The sequence below is a fragment of the Podarcis tiliguerta genome (assembly GCF_965153285.1).
Source record: "Podarcis tiliguerta genome assembly, chromosome: W".
NCBI classification, from domain to species: Eukaryota; Metazoa; Chordata; class Lepidosauria; order Squamata; family Lacertidae; genus Podarcis; species Podarcis tiliguerta.
The window spans coordinates 17,161,455-17,178,449 of record NC_139552.1 but is presented as its reverse complement, the minus strand read 5'-3'; the positions used below and the strand labels follow the sequence as shown (position 1 = coordinate 17,178,449).

Here is a 16,995-nt window from a genome sequence, read left to right as displayed (position 1 = left end):
GCAGAAACCAACAATTTGTTAGAATAGTTCTTGCATTTAAAGTGGGTCTTCTTTGTTTTCTTACAAGGGTAACCTAGCCAGCACTTCATTCTGAAGTTTCAGAAACAAACTTTGTTCTGGAATCTGAGTGGTTTCTCATTTAGAATCTACTTTGTATTTAGCCAAGCCTAAAGTTGCAGTCTATGCTTCCTTGGAAGCAAATTCCAATGAAACAGTAGAGCATATGCAAGAAGTAAATGTGAGATATACAATAAGTAGAAAATATGCATCTGCTGCCAAGTGAGAAGCTCCCAGCATTCAAAGTACAGGCTTCTTTAGCCCTTTTATCATTGTTGTTAAAGCCATGCTTAAGCTGGGCAGCTGAAGCAGAACATGGACTAACCTTCCTTAGATAGAATTGTTCATATCTAGGCCAGGATCAGCTAAGCTGTGTTCCTTCACATATTGCCGGACTCCCATCTTCCATCACTGCTGACCATTGGCTATGCTGCCTGTGGCTGATGGGAGTTTGAGCCCAACAAGATCTGGAGGGCCACAAGAAGTCCCCCCCCCCGACTATGCCATAGCCTAAAGCACAACAACCAACTCTCCTTCCTCCACCATCTTGTCCTGTTGCGCAGCCAAATGAGGATGAGTAAGGGGATAAGGGGATAATTAAAAACAATAATCATTCTACTGCTTCCTCTAAGAATAGAGCACATTTTTGCATTTCTCTGGAAAAACTGAAAGATTACTTAGGAGGAAGTGTGCCTTTTAGGTAAATGCATCTGTAATCAGCAGGCTGGTTTTAGGCTAGGAACTGCTTACTATTTCAGTTTTTTCTGGCTGAGCTGACAGTGATGAGCAAGCAATAGTTGGACATCTTGTAATGATGCTACAAGCTACGATTCCTTGAACAATGCATTGAAATTAGATGTCAGATTCTATATATTTTTTTAACTGTTGGCTTTTGAATTTTAAATACCACTAAGGCCTGATTACTGATTCTATTGTGGCTCTTTAAGCCTCTGATTTCTGTGTCATTTTTGTATGTTGATGCATCTTTCGTTTGCTTATGTGTGCCTTGTAAGCTTCTAGATCTGCAGATGCTCGGTTTGACTATAGAAAAATGGTAGTATGTTCTCTGCTATGGTGATTCTGCTCATCTTTTGCTCATGCAGGCATGTTTTGGATAATGCAGCAGGAAGCATATGTAAATAGATTAAGAATAGCACTGAACCCTGTCACACAATTGAAGGAAAGGATTAAACTATTATGCATCAGCAATCTTTTTTAAAAATAAAATAAAATATTCGACAACACCAACAGCTTTTAAATTGGGAAGGGCTATGAATACACAGAAATCAAGTTTCAGACTCCAGTGCTAGTCTTAGTGAGATGGGATCCCTGCTGAAATTCTAGCAAACATTAAATTGAAGTCAAGCAATGTGGTGAAACATTTTACCTAGAATGGCACATTCCCCACATTGCTAACAAACTTGCAATTAAAAAACACACCAAATAAATAAGCCTGTACTAGACACATCACCTTGCCAACAAAGGTCCGTATAGTAAAAGCTATGGTTTTCCCAGTAGTGATGTATGGAAGTGAGAGCTAGACCATAAAGAAGGCTGATCGCCGAAGAATTGATGCTTTTGAATTATGGTGCTGGAGGAGACTCTTGAGAGTCCCATGGACTGCAAGAAGATCAAACCTATCCATTCTGAAGGAAATCAGCCCTGAGTGCTCCCTGGAAGGACAGATCCTGAAGCTGAGACTCCAATACTTTGGCCACCTCATGAGAAGAGAAGACTCCCTGGAAAAGACCCTGATGTTGGGAAAGATGGAGGGCACAAGGAGAAGGGGACGACAGAGGACGAGATGGTTGGACAGTGTTCTCGAAGCTACCAGCATGAGTTTGACCAAACTGCAGGAGGCAGTGGAAGACAGAAGTGCCTGGCGTGCTCTGGTCCATGGGGTCACGAAGAGTCAGACACAACTAAATGACTAAACAACAACAACAGAAAATAACATGTCTACTTTTTTAAAGTTTTTTTTTTAAAAAACCACTTCATTTGGAAACTAATAACATGCCTTCTTAGTGGTAAAAACAAGATAAATTTTTAATATGTGGCAAATGCTTGTCTGTGGTTGAAATGTTTATTGAACTGTGATGCCAGTTGTAGGGAATATACAGCTGTATCTCTTAGAATCTCTTTCTCAAAGGGATTGAAGCACAAGCGTTTTACATGTACCTAACCTGTTCTCAGTACTGCTAGTCCATAGTGCATGTGATGCTGCTGTAGGGGAACCCCTGTAACGGTTCACAAAGCCACTGTTACATTTATTACATAACCACGTCTTTGGTGCCAGTCTATCTATGTTATGACTTGAGATTTTTACAACATTCCTGATCTGACCAGTGTGATGTGATGCTTTTGTTTTCTGATGCTGAGAAGATCAGGGGTCATTCTTGTTTACAAGGTTCTAAATGGCTCCCCCACCCCACCCCGCTTTGCCAAGAGTTAACACACCATTACACACACCCCATCAGTGTGGAAACCCAATCTTTTTCTCTTTCTTTCTTTCTTTCTTTCTTTCTTTCTTTCTTTCTTTCTTTTTCCTTTCTTTCTCTCTCCCTTTTCTCGTACAAAGCTTGTGTGTCCAGGCCCAGACGAGGGGGGGGGGGCATATGGGCCACTTGGCCCGGGCCTTTGATTCCAACAGGGGCCTCGGTCAGCATACATTCCCTATGTATTTTTAAAAAGCACTATTGTATATCTATAGTTTCCATTTTGTCTTTATATGCAGATACGGTTCAAGCCTTGAAATAAATTTATTTGTCAGCGTAACTTGTGTGAAAATTATTTATATACTTATTTATAAGACTTCAGTTATCCCCAGGGTAAAAAAAGGGGGGGCACATTATCTACCTGGCCCGGGCCTCTGCCTGGCTCTGCAAGGCCCTGTGTGTGTCTAATGCATCTGAATTACCAAGCCATACGCCCAACCATGGATGTTTTCCTTTCTCGTCCCATCTGACATTTCTTTGTTGCCTGATATTTATAATCCGTGCTGTGGTTTTGTACAAGGGTTCAATGGGGGAAGACAATTCCACTAAATAAAATTTGCAATCTAACACTGTGACTCTCTACAGACCTAACATAGCATCAAGGGAACAAAATGCTGTAAAAAATGCTTTTTATGTTGTGTTTAAGTAACAAGGATATGACATTTCTGGGGTTTTGCTGTCAGTGTATTTTACGGCTTTCACGTTGGTTAATGTTTGCTTGAAATGTGAATACACTCATCGGTTGTGAATTATTGTACATGAATTTTGTATCTGAGACCCACTCAAATTATATGTACTACCAATATACAATAAACATATTTGCTTAAAAGTGTGCATTTCATCCTTCAGGAATAGGTGGGCTACACATTTAAATGAATGAAACTCAATCCTTACTGTTTATCATTATAATTCTCAACCACAGTGATGAATAATAATGTTATTTTCAATCATCTTTAAGAGCAGGAAGGCCCTCTTACACAGACACTCTTCCCGCTGCCTTGGCTGGGGGGCGGGCGAAGAGGAAGGAGGGCGGCCGAGGCGGAGACCGCTGCACTAGAGCAGATGAGGGAGATGGTGGTGGGTGGAGCAGGGGCGGGGAACAGCGGGGCAGAAGTACCATTGCATCCCGGCGGGGCGCCCTTGCCCGGCAGCAGGAGGGGAGGAAGGAGCCGAGCGGTGGGGGGCAGCTGCATCCACACCGCCTTCTTCACCTGCTGTTTCCCGGCGGCCTGATCTAACCGTGGGATCCAGCCGAGGGTGGCAAGCGGCTTTGCGGGAAAGCGATGATCTGCAGGGGCGTCTCCTGCTCCCGAGTTGCGAGCGAGCTTTCTCTGCGGGCTTCAGCCTTGTGCTCAGCTTGCCTGCCCGCCTGCCTGCTTGGAAGTCAGCGCCTTTCAGCCTGGGGCACATCGACATCAAGGCTTCAGCTCCCACTTACTCAGGCGGGGTGGGGGATAACAAAGGAGGGGCCGATTGTGACATAAGGCACCATAATGATGCTACAGGGACGTTTTTCCCCTGCACGTGGAGACAAGCTCCCAGCACAATGACAGCGCTGCCTAGCGGTGCTTTGAAATGACAGTAAAACATCAAGATTCAGTATTGTCTCCCGAAGCAGACGGATTCCAACACCAACTTTTGAAAGAATATTTAGCAGCTTTGCAGAGAGACTGGGTCTAAAAAGGTTATGTATGGATTGGACCCTGGCTGGGACCTTCTGCCTGTGTAACTGCCCCTGAGCCCTTAGTTGGCGGGACCTCTGCCCCAGCCCTTCTTGAAGAGCTTGAAACTTGGGGGCTGATTTGGAAGGGATGCTAACTCATAAGAGAAAGAGAGAGTTACCCCTGTTACATCATATGTTAGACTTGGGGTGGGGAGGGAGGTGATTTTCTTTCTTTGTACAGATCAGCACTTTTTAAAAGTATTAACAGAGGATTACAAATTTTAAAAAAGCTAATGAGTTTGACAAACTGTACTACTGTGTACATTTCTCTTTTATTTTAGTTAGTTGTACTGTATTTATATTGTAAATAGACATAAAATAATCAAAACATTAATAAAACCAGCAGTTAAAATATACATATTTAAGAAACACATACAGTATTGAATACATTGAGGCTTGCATTGCAGGGGGTTGGACTAGATGACACTCTGGGTCGCTTCCAACCAAAATGCAAAACTCTGTGTATTTGAAGAAAGAGCAAAGCTTGATGGCAGAACACCTGCTTTGCATGCAGAAAGTCCCAAGTTTGATCCATGGCACCATATTCATCTCCTTTTTGTGCTGCTTTCATGTTTGCTGCAAACACTGCAAATTCCTGTTCTCCTCCTTGAACTCCAAGGAACTCAGGGGGCCCTCTACTTCCTCCTGCCCTGTTATCCTTCCAGCAAGCCTGTGAAGGAGGTTCGTCTGAGAGTGAGTGAGTGGCCCAAGATCTCTTAGTGACCACTATGGCTGAGTGGGGATTTGGTTTCTGGTTTCCCTGCTTGTTGCAGAACTGCAGCTCTTTGTGCATTTCAGGGGGTTGGACTAGATGACCCCCAGGGCACCTTCCAACTCTACGTTTCTATGATTCTATGATTTTGTGGGTCTTTAAAAGACTGGCCATTGCATAATCTCTGTTGGGCTGGTGTTGCGAATAAGTGTCTTGAGCTTTTTAATTAACCCCATTTGAAGTTGCAAATGTTTGTTAGTCTTTTGAAGTGCTAACACAAGACTTTGAGCATGAGGGTGCTGCAACAGACTCAGGAGCCAGTTAGTCTCACCCAGTGCGTCTCATGGCTGAGCGGGAAATTGAGCCCTGCTCTCCCAGGTCCAAGCCCAGCACTCTAACCACTAGGCCACATGGACTCTCCTGGAATCTTGGAATCGTGGCCATGCATTCCATGTCACCAAGGAACAGCTGTTTGAACTGAGGTTCTGGCATCCTCAGTGTGGATAGGTTGGCAGAGGTTTGCTGTAGTGACCCTTGCTTATTTGGATTAGAATATGGCATCTCAAAGACTCCTGGAGGTAAGTGAAAGTTGGCATTTCCAGGGGACGTAGCTTTAGGACGTAGAATAATGGTATCACCAAGTTTGGCAAAGAGCTATCAAAGGTCAAAGGAAGCTTCTGTTTGTGTTCGTTGGTTTGTTTATTCGAATGTAAGCCTGTGACTAGGGAGTGTCTTGTTTTTGATTTTCTATAAGCCTCTCTGGGAGCCTTTTTGGCTGAGAAGAGGAGTACAAATGCTCTGAATGAATGAACGAAATGAACAAACAAACAAGTTCTCCCTGTGGGCATCTCTGACTTTCATCTTTTGTTTCAGGTCACCTTCCTTCCTGCGGAGCAGCTTTTGGAGGCCAAGTGCTTCCTGGCCAGTGACCTTGCTGTTGAGAGCACCTTCGAGCCCTTGGACATCTCCCACTTGCTGCAAGAGTTCAGCAGCAAAGCAGTGGAGGTAGGATGCTGCCAGGGTAGGAGAGAAGAATCTCCGCCTTGAAGTAGGGGAGTCCACCTCATGCCATTGAGTGGCTATGACACGTGTTTGTTGGGAAGGGCCTCACAATGTAAGAATAAAAACCTCAGCCCAAGGGTCCTGAGATAGCCCCACTTCCTGGTACTATCTGAGTGACCCTCTCCTTCATCTCTGACAGGTGGAGGTGCTGCTGGAGGCCTCCCATAAGATTACTCCGGGGTCTACAATGGAGAGCAGAGAAGTGGCCATCTTAGCTTATCATCACCTGGAGAAAGTGGTTGAATACCTCCTCCAATTTCCTTTCGTGTATGGGGCACTCAAGCTTCTACCAGCCTAAGGGAGATGCTGGGAATCTGCAGGGCTTGCTCAGAAAGTAACTCTCTCCCCGAAGGGGGAGGCCAGGCAGCTGGAGAACCTGGTCCCCACAGTGTCAGCAGCCAGACTCCAAATCTCTTCCTCCATCTGGATTCCCAGCTGATTTGCTGCCTCATGGCAACAGACAGAGGATTTGGAGGGCTCCCACCATGGTAACATAGCCAGGTTAGGTCCTTTAACAGGAAGAGCAACAGAGCAGAAGCCGAGAAGGCAGGGACAGGCCTCTGTCCTCTAGGGGAGGTAGCAAGGGGTGAGATTGGTGCAGGTTTCCCCTCTCTTTTTGCCATCTGCAGAGATGCAGCAGCACAGAGGGGCTGATCCAGATCACTGAGGGATCCTTCTGGAGTGCAGGAGACCAGGGAAGACCAAGCCATTTTCTCTCTCTGTGGCTCACAAAGGGACAAATGGAGTCCATTTTCCTTCAGCCTCTGGGGTTTTCTGGTCCAGCTTGGTTTTCCAAGGGAGACTATCCTTCAGGCGGCTACTAGGGAGAAAGGATGAGGAAGGAATTCGATTCTATTTGCATGTCAAGGCAGATCTGCATAATTCATAGTTTCTGGAAATATCAACTTCTGGGGGAGCCTTGTAAATGTGGTTTTCCAGTTTGGTTCTTGGTGTTTTGGCCATTGTCAGACAAGATCTGCCACAGGGCCCAGATGATGTCCCTGGAGGTCATTGTTGAGACTGGCATCACCTCGAGTCACTTTGAGAAAGAGTCCACAATGATCAGGAAAGTCTGGCCTTGGAATGGGCAGCGAAATCAATGTGGAGTCTTGACCACAGTGTATGTGTCATCTCCCACTGTTGAATCAGGGCCTTGGGCATGGCCGGTTGGGACTCTTGGCAGGTCTGGCAGTGCTGGACCCACTCTTCTACTGCTGCATCAATGCCTGGCCACCAGACGTAGCTCCTGGCCAAAGCTTTCATGCAGACAGTGCCTGGAAGACTCACATGGAAAGCCTCCAGCACTCTGGTCCGCAGCTTAGCAGGGATCATGGCCCAGTTTCCCCATAGCAGGCATCCCTTGTGGACTGACAGTTCATGTTGCTGGGGACGAATGGGGAGAACTCTGCATCAAGGCGACTTGCTGGCCACCCCCTCCACACCCAGTTGAAGATGCGGGAGATGGTGCGATCCTTTGCCAAAGTGCATGGCGACATCTGTGGCATGGAGCGGTGGCTGGAGCAGAATCTCCAGTAGCATCACACCATAGGCTGGGGATGGGTCGGTGTCAATGTCTGCCAATGACAGGCGGCTTAGGGCATCTGTGTGGCCCAGTTTCCTACCAGGATGGTGGTGCAGCACGTAGTCATATGCATTGAGAAAGATGGACCACCTTAGCATCCTTGGGGACTGGATCTGGGATGTCTGCCGATCAGGAGCAAAAAGGCCCAGAAGAGGTTTGTAGCCAGTCACGATCGTGAAGTGGCAGCTGTAGATGTAGTCAATCTGGGCAAAATTGTGTTCCATAGATGACAAGGTCCTGGAGTAAAATGCAATGGGGGCCTCCCGCCCATCCAGCAACTGGTGGCTGAGGACCATGCTGATTTCATACGGGGAAGTAATAGAGGCAAGCACAACGGGCTTGGTCTCATCGGAATGGGTAAGGATGCTGTCAGAGGAGAGCAGGTGTTTGACAGCATTGAAAGCAGCATCCTGAGCATGGCCCCAGTTCCAAGGGGTTTTCTTGTCCAATAGCCGGTGCAGGGGCTCCGCTATTGCTGCCTTATGGGGAAGAAAGGAGTGGTAGTAGATCAGCAGGCCCAGGAAAGACTGCAGCTCTTGTTTCAAGCATGGTGGTGCAGCACTTTGGATGGCCTTGACCTTTGCCAGTGTGGGGTGGATGCTGTCAGCATCAATCAGGAACCCAAGGAACTCAACCTTGGGCACCCCCAGCTGGCATTTTTCTTTCTTCACCTTAAGGCTGGCATCTTGGAAATGGCGCAGGACTTCTCGAAGACGGGCCACAAGTTCTGCCTCGGACTCCCCTGTGATGAGGACGGCATCAAAATAAGGAATGACGCCCAGGAGGTCTTTCAGGACGTCTTCCATGAGGTTTTGGAAGAGGTCTGGGGCCACACTGACACCAAACTGTAGTGTCTTGACACGGAAAGCCCTGCGGTGGGTCACGATTGTCTGTGCCTCAGAGGTAGCCTCAACGACCAGAAGTTGTTGCTATGCCTGGGCCAAGTCGAGCTTTGCAAAGACTTTTCCACCGGCCAGCGATACAAGGAGATGACTCACAACTGGAGCAGGATACGCATGCTCCTTGTTGAGGGTGCACTTGTAGTCAGTGCAGATCCTCACATCCCCGTTTGCCTTAAGGGGAGTGACAATTGGGGTCTCCCACTGAACATACAGGACTGGGTCAATACCTCTTGTTTGATGAGGTGACCTAGCTCTGCATCAACCTTGGGTTTCAGGGCGGATGGCAGTCGCTGAAGTTGCAGTGGCAGGCAGTCTGCCACAAAGCCGCAACAAAGGCAGCAATGGATTCACCTGAGGCCTGGTCTTATTTGTAGAAGGCATGCTGGCAGGCAATCTCTGATGACTGGGGAGCGAAGTGGGTCCTCAGCTTCAGCATTATTGCATCAAACATTGTATCGCTCAGTTTGCCTGGGGCCACTGGAGCCTGGGCAATTTTGAACGTAGCAGGCCCCCACACACTGAACAGCGTAGCCCGCTTCAGTTTGGAGTCAGTCACGTTATTGGTTGCGAGGAAGAACTCAAGCCGGGTGGCACAGGAGTCCCGTTTCCCTGGAACCGTGGTGTCAAATTCCTCAATGTGGCCCTGGGTGGCCATGACATCCGCTCTGTGTGATCTGCCTTGTGGCTGCAGTCAGTGATTTCAGCTCAGCTGAGGCAACAGTTTTCCAGCAGTGGTTTCAGCTTGTGGAAGCTAGCCAGGGATGCATACCTAGCCTTACATCCCACCTTCGTCACCAGTGAAGTGTAGGTGAGTTCCCACGAGGCAAGACATGGTGATACCAGCAAGAACCTTTATTGAACTACATAACAGCGAAACAGGGGCAAAGCAACTGCTTATATACATTTCTGAAAGCTTGGGTCATTCCCACTCCCAACATGATTGGCTGTTTAAACTTCCAAACTGTGACTCACAACTCAGAGTTCAAGGGCCAATGGCAGAGGCCCAAATCCTGAAATGTTCTGTGATTGGACATCATGTATCGAATCAGAACACAGGAGCTCAGAATCCTTAGTCCAGACTCAAGCTCAGGCAAACACAGACCACTGAATACATAGCATCCGCCCTCCCCAATTTAGACGGCAACCCCAGTGGGGGTTCCCCAACATGCATCCTTTGGAATTTGGACCTCACCGCTACTATGTACTCTGAGTAATCATTTACCTTAAATATTCTGTGGCTCATGTCAAGGCTTCGGATTGTCTCCAGTTTTAGTTCTCTTCAGAGTAGACCAATTGGATTTGATGTACATGATGAACTTAGGTCCATTCATTTCAGTGGGTTTGCTCAGCACAGAACATAGTTGGATCCAACTCTCCATCTGTAAGTAAGACTACAGATGGTGGATAAAATGAGAACCCATCTAAACCTCCATCAGAAAAGTGCTTTGTGGGGACAAGGAAACTATCCCATCTCATCACCAAAGAGTTTCTTTCTCTTTGGGTCTCTTGAGCTGCTTATCTACAATATGCGGGTCTATCCCTATAAGGAAGCACTGGACGACCTCCTTACCTAACTGCAACATGAACACCTACAAATCCGGAAGCTCAGACTCAGAGGGATATCCCTGCTTTTGGACTCTGACATGGCAAGTGATGCTTAGAGCGAGAAGAATTTAGATTCGAATCACAGCCAAGCACAAGTCTGTGCTAAAAGAAAAACTGTTGGGCCTTTCAGATCTTTGAAAAGAGTATTTCTTTCGTGTAGTACCCTGAAGATGCTGGCTGTAATCTACTGTGGTCTGGCTGCCCATGTGAGTATTATGGAACAACTGCTTTCTGGATTGCACATTACATAATACACTGTTAAGGAGAAATGGTCCTAGGCATTCTTTATTCAGAATAAGATCTTTAAACCACGAAATAACTTGGCTGAAAGATGAACAGTCCCTCTGTTCATGGGGTTCTCTATGACAATGTCTCAAGACACTGTTTACTGCTCTGAGAGCTGGGTTGGCTTTAGCATCAGGCAGTATATGAATTCTGTGAAACCATTAAAACCATTCTGCTAAAACAATTAAAAAGCCCTTTCCAGCCTCAACAGAAGGCCTTCTGCAATTCCGTCCTGACCTGGTGAATCTGGCTTGCCAGACTCCTCAGGGTCCATTTATTGTTTTGGAAAAAGAAGGGTGGTGTTGTGACTGGCATGCAAGGAAGATGTTCTGGCATGTGGGGTGTTCCTCTGGAGCACCTTCTCTTGGAAGCCTGCATGAAAAACAGATCCCCAGGCACCGCCTTGGAGGAGAGTCATGTTTGTCCCCAATGCTGCACCAGGGGGAGAATAGGCGGCTGGTCAGCCTCAAAAGACCCCAGTGGGCAGGGGCCGTGATCTCACCTTTTCTGCTGGGGAAATTAAACAGCTCTGATGAGAGACACAATCTCTTTTGCTTTTTGCCTGTGTGAGGAAAACTTCATCCGGGCAGGCAGCAGCCACTGAACATCTGGGGCTGTTTCGGGGCAGGGCTAGAGACCAATTGCTTCCCAGAACAACTACAGGAGCCATTCAAGAACTGGTCATTGTCATTTACTTCAAAGATGAGGACGAGGTGGCCAAGGTGAGGGCCAACAAGGTTAACTTACTCAATAGGAGGGAGAGATTGTTCTCAGGAGCTTCAGAGATTGTCTAGCTTTTGGAGGACAACTAATTTGTACAGTGGTACCTTGGGTTAAGAACTTAATTTGTTCTGGAGGTCCGTTCTTAACCTGAAACTGTTCTTAACCTGAAGCACCACTTTACCTAATGGGGCCTCCCGCTGCCACCACGTCGCCAGAGCATGATTTCTGTTCTCATCCTGAAGAAAAGTTCTTAACCCAAGGTACTATTTCTGGGTTAGCGGAGTCTGTAACTTGAAGCATCTGTAACCTGAAGCATCTGTAACCCAAGGTACCACTGTACTGCATTCCTCCTCCATCATCATTTTCCATTTCCGTCTTGCAGCCAAACCATTTTGGATTGTTGTGTCGGAATCTCCGCTCGGCCAAGCTGATAAAGCTCATTTTCCTCCAGCCAAGCCTTTGGAATCGCCTCCGACAATAATTAACGACCTGAGCCTCTGATAAGGCCTCAGGCACATTCCCCCATTCAGCAGAGAATCAAAGGAGCACACGGAAGTGATGAGATTTATGGCTACATGGCTAAAGAGTTTTATTTCTCACTACGCAGACAGCAAAGAAAAATACATCCTCTCTCTATGAAAGCAGAGAGCAACTGCAAAGCAAAGGAACAGGAAACCACTAACGTCACATCCGTCTCCTGTCTCCTGTGAGACTTCCAACAGTATGGAATCCCAGGAATGTAAACAGAGTCTTGTGACTCCAAAGCACTGCTCAGTGGCAAACAGAAACTAACATCCTCCCCCTTTCTGTAAACACCACTACATCTGTAGTGTCACTTCCAAAACTCGCATCAGTAAATATCTCAAGACCGCAAGACTTCTGATTGTTAAATCTCAGTCCGTAATGCATAGTGCCTTTCAAATAGTGTGCTATGCGTTTCAGAGCTTTCCAATCCTTAACAGTAGGATTGTTGACATGCCTGCTTAGCAAGTTACAGCTAACTGCAATGTCAGGTCTTGAACATCTGGCAGTGAAGTTTAGTTTGCCTAGCACACTTCTGTACAGTGTCGTGTCAGAAAATGCTTCTTCAGTATCATCTACCTGATAATCTGTTGTCATCGGTGTGTCTACAGGGTTAGCATCCATCAGGTTTAGTTTGGTTAATACATCAGCGATTTTCTGTGACTGGTGTACTAAAATATTACCATCTTGGTCTCTCTCTATTTCCAGAGATAGGTAGTTGGTTACCTCACCAAGAACTTTCATGTCAAAGTGCTCTTTCAGTTGAGCTAGGGCGCTATTGTACATTTTGACATCCTTCCAAAAGTAAAGTATATCATCAACATAAAATAAGCAATACAGCTTCTTTTGCCCTTCCTCTTTGACAAATACACATGGATCAGCTTTACCTTGCTGGAAACCTAGAGAAAACAACACTTCAGTGAGTTTCGAGTGCCAGCATCGTGCACTTTGCTTGAGACCATATAGGGACTTTTTCAGAGAAGAAACAAATCCCTGTTTTACCTGTACGCCATCAGGTGGGAGCATATAAAGTGATTCACCTAAGGTTCCGTACAAAAATGCTGTATTCATATCGTGATGAGAAACGTGCAGATTCTCTTCTGCAGCAAGTTTGAGCATAAGCCTAATGCTCTCATATCTCATGGTGGGTGAGTAGGTCTCATGATAGTTGTCTCCTGGTACCTGTGAAAAACCTCTGGCTACCAATCTGGCTTTGTGTCTGACTACCTTGCCATTTTGATCTGTCTTTGCCTGAATACCCATTTGCTGTCAAGCAATTTCATCCCTGGAACTGTCGGAACTAGCTCCCATGTTTTGTTCCTCTCTAAGGAATCAAGCTCAGCCTTCATGGCAGTTAACAATGGCTCAGCATCCTTCGAGTCCAAAGCCTGGATCTCTTGGAAGCTTGAAGGTTCAAATACCTTCTTGGAGCTATTAACAGCAGTTACAGCTTTTGCTGCTTTAGCAAATTCATCAGCAAATCTCTTTGGAGGTCTTCCTTTCATGGCTCTTTCAGACCTGTAAATTAGACGTAAGTCTTCAATGCTCTCCTTTTCTTTCTTAGGAGAAAAGTGGCCTATAGTGAACAGTGGTTCCTCCAATTCTCGATCAGAGCCTTCAGAGGGTCGCAGAGAGGCCTTAGCACTCTTGAAATCCTCTGAATCATCTGATTCAGTTTCAGATTCAGAATCAGAACCTTCATCAGTGGGTGTGGGGTTTTGCTGCTGTTTATCCCCAGACTCTTCACTGTCATCAGGACTACATTGGTAAATTCTCACATTCTCCCCCCACTTGGCATTGTACTCAACACTTCTAGTGAGCCTAACTGTGTTAGTGTCAGTCATCATTACTCTGTAAGAACCTTTCTGATATCCTAGAAAGATACCATTAAAACCATGTTTGCCTAACTTGGAGCTTTGTGGTGTGTGAACCCACATGTCAGAACCAAAAATTCTCATGTGTTTGATGAATGGTTTCTTGCCAAACATCTTTTCATAGGGGGTACAACCAATCGGCGATTATAATCTGTGATTATAAGTATAAACAAAACAGCTGAGCGCTTTTGCCCGATAACTCTCTGGTAGATTTGCATCATGCAGCAAGGTTTTCAACTAACATGTTGGTCCAGCTCCGGCTCTCAGGCATGGCTCACTGAGCTTCTCGCAAGCATTTGCAATCCAAATTAATGGCTTACTGGCTGTCTAACAGAGGTGAAACCAAAGGGGAAAGGAACAGGAGAAGAGGATAAGGAGCAAACTGAGAGAATTGCAGAAACATGAAGGGGCTGGTCACTTTCACACTAGGGCTTCCAATGGAAGGTGAAATCTGTTGAAGAGCTCATTTCTGAGTTGTTCTTGACTTCTAACCCTCTTCTCTTCTGGAGGCCACAAGGAGGGCTCTTTGCCATCTAGCCCCACAAGTCAAGTGGCGGGCACATCCCAAAAGCTTTGGCCTCCACTTTGTACTCCACCTGGCAGCTAAGCATCTGGTAAGGTCACTTTGCTTTGTTTGCAGCTTTGCACAGGGTTATCCCATTTCATCTTCCCAACAATCCAGTAGAGGTTAGTTATGTATGCCTAGCTGGGGCAGCAGGTGTCCCCAATGCTGCCTGCCTGCCCAGGGTCCTGGTCCTTGCAGGACTCTCTGCAATCCTCTTGAGTGGAGGGAGCAGGCAACCCCCCAGCAGCAGTTTGGTTCCATTCCTCCATTATAAAAAGCCTCCTTTTTATTATCTCCATTATAAAAAGCCTCCTTTTTATTATTTATTCACCAACAGTGGTGATAATTTCTGGGGCAACAAGAGGGTCTAATGTTACTGATACTCAGTACCCTTCTAACAGAACATCATTTCTGTCTTTCCTGCATGAAACAATGAATCCACACTGGAAAATGGCGGCCTATCGACTGGAGCTGGAGGCCTCTGGAAACAAGAAGACCCACACAAGAATGTCATCTGCCAGGAAAGGAGGCTCAGCAAAGACACCGTCTGCAACCTCGATCCACACCCTTATGGTGACATTGGGTATTAGAGACTTTTTGCTGATTATTTAAAGAGTTACTACAGTGAGGTGAAAACGCAAGCAGGACTTGGAAGTATGAGCAACAGCTTCCTCAACCGTGTTCTAAAGAAGAACTTATATAGTTTAGGGAAGTTTTTAATGTCTGACATTTTAATGTATTTTTAATCTTTTGTTGGAAGCCGCCCAGAGTGGCTGGGGAAACCCAGCCAGATGGGCGAGGTACAAATAATAATAAATTGTTGTTGTTGTTGTTGTTGTCAGGGGACTGCCATCGAAAGGTGGGAAGGGGGCAGAAGAGTACAGGGAGCCTCCAACATTGCTGAGAAGTAGCACTTCGTCAGGCAGTGGAGAGAATCACGCCTCCAGCAAAGCAGAGGGGGAAAGGAGGGGCGAGGCGAGGCGAAGGCTCACAGACGTTACTGTGAGCCCAAGCACCTCGCTCAGCCAGGCTGGTCGTGAAACAGACATGCCACTTCCGTCGCTCAGTTTTTGCAAGAGGGTCAAACGTAAGGAGGGGAGGCGGAGATTTGGGGTGGCCAAGTATTTATGTTGGGGGGGGGGAACCGGAAGGGGCCACTCCCAGAACCTGCAAGTGACTGAGACAGACATGAACTTTGGATCTCTGAACTGTACATAGTTTGCACTTAATAAAACCTGTAAAAGACAGGTCGGAGTCCTGGCTGTTTACTCGCGAGCAATCACCTACAAACCTGACTGTTGTTGTTGTTGTTGTTGTTGTTGTTGTTGTTGTAGTAGTAGTGGTGTTTGGGCAAGACTGAAAAATGTCCTAGAAAGAAAGTCCTCATGATCCACCATTGAAGCAGGGCTAGTCAAGAAATTAAATGTGAACAAGAACTGGGGCACATACAAGGAACTCCTTGATCTTAGAGAGGGTACTATCAGGCTTTAAAAAGAGAGGTTAAAATGGATATATTGAATAGTATTGGTGAAATATGCCGCATTCAGGGATAAATAACACTTTATCAATTTATGTAAGAATGTATGAGAGTATATTATATTGCATTTTTAAATATCGTTTTATTTCTTTTTTATATGCATCATTGTTCTTTCCCCCCTTACTCCCACCGTTTTCCTTGGTATCACTTAATTTTTTTATGGTGTGTAACGCCAGGTCTATAGGCAACAAAACTGCCACCCTGCAATATTTCTTTACCTCGCAGGGGGTCGACCTGGCTTGTGTGATGGAGACCTGGGTGCGAGAAGGGGATACTGTTACCTTAAGAGAGATGGCGCCTCCGGGTTTCTCCATCCTCCACTAGTCGCAGACCGTGGGCCAGGGGGGAGGGGTGGCATTATTAATCCGGGGAGATTGTTTTTTCAGGGCTCTGCCATTGCCATTGATCCCCGGCATTGGATGTGTTGGCCTAGTGTGGGGCTCCGAGGAGAGCTTGGCTGTCTGGCTGGTGTACAGGTCACCTAGCGTACCAGCAGCCGCCCTGTCAGGCCTACTGGAGGCAGTGGCCAGCTGGGCCTTGGAGTTCCCTAACCTATTGGTATTGAGGGACTTCAACATCCATGCTGATGCCACTCCCTCCTCACAGGCTCTGGACCTGGTGTCTTCCACGGCGACATTAGAGTTCTCCCAGTTTGTTTCGGGCCCCACACATCAAGCAGGCCACACACTAGATTTGATCTTTGGCGCAGGCATAGATGTGATCATGTTCCCTTCGATGACGGTGCCATGGTCTGATCACTACGCTCTGAAAGCCAGGGTTGACTTTCCACCCCCACCGTGCTTAGGTGGCGAGCCAATTTGGGCTCGCCCGCAGAGGCTGATGGACCCTGATAGATTCCGTCAAGCCTTGCGGGACCTTGCTCCCCCTGACGACTCATTGACTGAGCTTGTTGAGTGCTGGAATACTCGGCTCTTGGTGACCATCAACAACAACAACAATAATAATAATAATAATAATTTTTTATTTATATCCCGCCCTCCCCAGCCAAAGCCGGGCTCAGAGCGGCTAACATCAAATGTATAATACATTAACATAAAATCAGAAAATCAATTAAAATACATCCTCAAATCAGATCAGGATCAGAAGAAAATCCAATCGGATGGCAACCCGCAGATTAGGGTTGGGGACCTTAAATGCTCACCAGGCCCAACTGTTTGTGCTGAACTTATTGTTAGGATATTTCCGTTCCACCTTAAAAGGGAGCAGGATGTTTGTGTCACAGCCTGCGCATTTCCTGTTTCACAGGATGTTTCTGTTGTGTTTTTGCTTTCGTTTCTCTCTCTCTGCCGGAGACATTGAAGCAGGCAGTCATGTTTTTCTTTGTTCTGAT

General features: G+C 46.4%; 1 protein-coding gene across 1 annotated transcript; it reads left to right on the top strand.

Annotated features, from left to right (window-relative positions):
- The first annotated feature begins 5,463 nt into the window (after positions 1-5,463).
- LOC310668795 (uncharacterized protein) lies at positions 5,464-6,758 on the top strand. Its single transcript, XM_083422123.1, has 3 exons — positions 5,464-5,565; positions 5,861-5,992; positions 6,189-6,758. The coding sequence occupies exons 1-3, from the start codon at positions 5,542-5,544 to the stop codon at positions 6,345-6,347; spliced, it is 315 nt and encodes a 104-aa protein (XP_083278249.1). The 5' UTR covers positions 5,464-5,541; the 3' UTR covers positions 6,348-6,758.
- The last annotated feature ends 10,237 nt before the right edge of the window (positions 6,759-16,995 follow it).